This window comes from Tarenaya hassleriana, unplaced genomic scaffold (genome assembly GCF_000463585.1).
Source record: "Tarenaya hassleriana unplaced genomic scaffold, ASM46358v1 Cleome65, whole genome shotgun sequence".
Classification (NCBI taxonomy): Eukaryota; Viridiplantae; Streptophyta; class Magnoliopsida; order Brassicales; family Cleomaceae; genus Tarenaya; species Tarenaya hassleriana.
In genome coordinates, this window is record NW_010969032.1 from 141,009 (window position 1) to 145,554 (window position 4,546).

Genomic DNA, 4,546 nt, shown 5'->3' on the forward strand with positions numbered 1-4,546 from the left:
TAAGAGTCACGCCGTCCAACACAAGCCGTAGATCTCTATCTCGCCACCCCCCACGCGCACTCCTCCTCTCTTATACATATATATATATATATATGGCCGTGTATAAAATAATATTATAATATATGGTATGAGATTTCTAGATGGTCCTGTGTTATGATTATAAAGCTCATCCTTCTCTTGGTATATTAATTGCCACTCCCCCAATCCACGCCTAAGGTCTCTTACATTCTCTTCCCTCTTTTCTTCGTCTTCTTTCTCTCCTAAAAATCGATCTCCCTGGAGACTCCTCTGCAGCGGACGTTCATTTTCTTGTGAGTATATTGGGTTTTATCTATACACAACCCGATTGATATATAGATATATGGTTTTCGTTATATATATGCGTGTATTATATACATACCCATGAGATTGCTCTCATCATGTTGCAGCTTATGCGTGTGTGAGTGTGTGTATATATACATGGGCACTCATGCATAATATAGCCTTCGGCATAAACCACATATAACGAATCGGCTGTTCGCGTATTGCATATCGTATTTAGAGAAAAACTTAAGCTTTTCCGTATTAATGTCGCAATCCCTGGAATTTCTTAGTTTTACATAAACGAATTCGTCTATTATTTTTTCCCCCCTCCAGTTTTAAATGCCCTAGTTATGTTTACAGAGATTCGTGGGGGGTTCAAATGCTAATGTTGCACCATTAATACAAATGATACGTTACTGTGGAAAAACAGCATGAGAGTGTGTAATCCACTCAAAGGAACATCAAACCACAGCGACTGCCAGCCAAATATAGTCAAGCTTTTCGGCTACCTTTGTTTATATACATATACATATATATATATATACACACGTACACACACATATACATATATATATGGATGTTTTGTATGCACAAGACTTTGCAAATTGCAGTTTAACCAAACCCACCAAACAATATCATTCAATGTTACATAAGAGTGGCACATGTAGTAAGTACATCCTGGTCTTAGTCTAGTATAGATTTGTTTTTTGGTCCTATCTAAAAAATACTTTATGTTTTGATATATACTTATATATGTATATGGTGGATCCTGTATAGATCTTGAATCGTCATTTTTGCAACTCCAAATTAGTTCCATAAACAAAAACTTTTGTTGGGGTTGCCAAATATATTAATTGGTTTTTTCTATTAAAAAAAAAAGTTCTTTGGGTCGAATAGAGTTGCATCATAACTGTCATCACCTACATATTATAGCTATGGCCTTAAGCTAAATAAAGATCCAAGATTTGGATATATTTCTATATATCTCTCTCTAAATATAAGTTAGATGTGAAAGCATATTAACTATACATATAGATGTATATAATATATTTTCAGTTGTGTTCGTGTACAACGTCACTATCATTACCAACACTGCTTTTGGTATTTCATTCCACCCAAGAGTCATCCGATCGATCCCTTTCATATATGTATTTGATTTTTATTTATTTTTCTCTTTTAAATAAGCGAAACTTGCAAGAGGCTTTGATTTTGGTCTCAAAGCACAATACAAATCTTAAAGGTTGTGCTATGTTCGTCTAAGGTTGCCACCATGCATACATATATATATAAATTCCCGAGGCAAATATACAGGATTTTTAATAGACATTGAAATCTTTCTAACATGATAATCTCCGGTGTGTGTGTGTGTGTGTACACGTAGGATCGATGGATAATATGACGGGATGGTGTATGCCACCTGGATTCAGATTTCATCCGACGGAGGAAGAGCTCGTTGGTTATTACCTAAAGAGGAAGATCGATTCGTTGAAGAGCGCTTTAGATGTCATCGTAGACATTGATCTCTACAAAATGGAGCCGTGGGACATGCAAGGTAATTAATTAACGTGCATGCATATATTACAATCATTACTCATGATCTTGCATGGATCTATATGTATATGGATAACCAATTGTATGCGAGGAATTTGGTATGATATTCTTCAATAGAAAACCCGCTTTCTTTGACTTTGTAATCCTAAGTGTGAAAAGAATATGCAAATGTAATGTTTATGCATCATTATGGCGTTTGAAATTAAATTTTTTCAAGCGAGAATAGTAGAATTGGATACATAGTGGAACCCAACATCGAAAACTAAACCTCGATTTTTTCTTCTTTATTATCACAAAACTAACGACGTGTCAACGCTGAAGAATTCCATATATATATATATATATATGTGTGTGTGTGTGTGTGTTAAGTATACAATCACTAACTTCCAAATTTAATATATATATGTTAAGTATACAATCACTAACCACCAAATTTAATGCAGTGTCAAGCTTAGGTTGCATGATATATTTACATCGGAAACGTAATCCATCAACAGTGATTAGATCTAACATTAATTTTCATTTCAGCGAGGTGCAAATTAGGGTACGAGGAGCAAAACGAGTGGTACTTCTTCAGCCACAAGGACAGGAAGTACCCGACAGGGACGAGGACAAACAGAGCGACGGCGGCCGGATTCTGGAAAGCCACCGGCAGGGACAAGGCCGTACTGTCCGAGAACAGAATCATAGGAATGAGGAAGACCCTTGTCTTCTACAAAGGCCGAGCTCCTAATGGCCGGAAAACCGATTGGATCATACACGAATACCGCCTTCAAAACTCTGAGCACGCTCCTCCTCAGGTCCATATATATACCTATCAAACTACGTTTTCTTATTGTGTATTACTGCAAATGGCTAGATATTAGAGAAAGACCAAGTGCTTTAAAGAAACCAATTGAATGTTTTAACCGTCAAACCGATGTCTTACGGTTCCTAAGATTATATATGTATGGTTATGGGTTATATATACAGGAGGAAGGATGGGTGGTATGTCGAGCTTTCAGGAAGCCAACTCCAAACCAAAGGCCACATGGGTATGAGCCATGGCCGAACCATCACTACCACCTCCCGACAACAACGATGAACTCGGATATTCTGTCGTCGAGTCAAAATATGAACCAGATGCTCATGAACAGCAATCTCTACCAACCTAATATGTGCTCACCAATGCATCATCAGCACGGCAACGTCGAGATCCCACAGCTCGATAGTCCGAGTTTGTCGTCACATAGTCTTGGGACGACGACCAAGGATCACACCAACGGCTTTGAGCAAGATGATGAGAAGAGCTTCAATGGCGTTGATTGGAAAACCCTAGATGGTTTCCTTGCAACGCAAGTCACGAGCGACTCTAACCTTCTTCTGTCTTCGTTTGAGTCACAGTCCTTTGACCAAAACTACAACGAGCTCGAAGCTAATACTCACGTTCTTGGATGCTTCCCTGACTCGTAATAAAGATATTCTTATTTGATTATGCAGTTTTTTTACATGACAATGAATTAATTGTTTGATCTGGAAATAACAGTCACAGCGATTTATATATGTATGATAGGGCTTTGTCTCTAATCCATAGAAATTCTCTGTGAATTTCTCAAAGGTGGAATACATAACATACCATCATGACTTGTGTTTTTGTCTTCTTGTTCGATATATTAGAAAATATCACCAAATAAAAAACAATTAATCACATAAAATCCCTGTTTGAGTTCACCAATATTTTCTCCTACTACTAACAATCGGTTCACGGAAAATTAAGAGATGATGATGATGATGATGATGATGATGATGATGATGATGATGATGATGATGATGATAATAAACCACATTATGCAATTGTTTACTGTTGCAAGCACAAGTGAAAGAAATTAAAACCCAGATACTTAAAATCAATCACGGTAGTAAATAAATTCGTCAAACCAACATGGGCACATTTATTTAGAGTAGAAAGTCACAACATCATTAAGACAGACCAGCTTATGAAGGAGACATGCATAAGCAGTTCCATAGACAATATTAATCAGTTCAATGACATGCCTCCCCCAGCATGGAGACGGTAGGTCTGGCTTGGCACAACCTGAAGAACCCCTGGCTGTTCTGCAACACCCAATTGCCCGGAAAACATCCATAAGCACACATCATTCCGAGAAAAACATGCCAAAGATGCTAACTTCATGCCATTCTGATGCATAATACAGAGAGATTTGCAGATTTTCTCTGCTTCGAATGCGCTGAAACTGATGGATATCGGAGTAATATGATATTCTACTAAGTTGTTATCCCCCTCGTGCAATTCTATGCCCTAATATGTATGGTTTGGGGCGATTTACGCAGTGAAGAACTCAGGAAAGCTGTCATCAATATTCAAATAGATAGAAACATATGACAGAAGAACTTACTGGAGATCTCGGTGACTTGCTCAGGTGTGAGCTTAGCAGAGAATCCAGAAGCAGCCTCCTTGTAGCTGTAAATCAGTGCCTCCTTTGCAGCATCCTCGCTGTAATGGTTACCACAACATAACGCACTCATCAATCAATCATCCCGTAGAGAGTTTCAGCTACTAAATCAGAGTCGATTCCAAAGGAAAACTATGATCGTGCTCGAAACAAGAATCAAAATAAACCAAACAACCCTCAGAAACAGCAGCCAGAGTCCTAGATGCAAAATCCCCCCCCCCCCCCAAAAAAAAAAGCCC

General features: G+C 38.1%; 2 protein-coding genes across 2 annotated transcripts in view; one reads left to right on the forward strand and one right to left on the reverse strand.

The window, feature by feature from the left end:
• The first annotated feature begins 211 nt into the window (after positions 1 to 211).
• On the forward strand, positions 212 to 3,346 carry LOC104800112 (NAC domain-containing protein 30). The gene is made up of 4 exons (XM_010522836.1): positions 212 to 311; positions 1,685 to 1,855; positions 2,383 to 2,654; positions 2,827 to 3,346. Exons 2-4 carry the CDS (start codon positions 1,690 to 1,692, stop codon positions 3,304 to 3,306), a joined length of 918 nt encoding a protein of 305 aa, XP_010521138.1. The 5' UTR covers positions 212 to 311; positions 1,685 to 1,689; the 3' UTR covers positions 3,307 to 3,346.
• A 364-nt stretch (positions 3,347 to 3,710) lies between these two features.
• The window catches only part of LOC104800113 (subtilisin-like protease SBT3.6), a 1,317-nt gene continuing 481 nt past the window's right edge, over positions 3,711 to 4,546 (reverse strand). Inside the window, exons 2-3 of the mRNA XM_010522837.2 lie at positions 4,251 to 4,348; positions 3,711 to 3,948 (exon numbers count right to left, since the gene is read on the reverse strand). Of these exons, the coding sequence (XP_010521139.1) occupies positions 3,872 to 3,948; positions 4,251 to 4,348 (175 nt within the window). The 3' untranslated portion in view covers positions 3,711 to 3,871. The remainder of the gene's footprint in view (positions 3,949 to 4,250; positions 4,349 to 4,546) is intronic.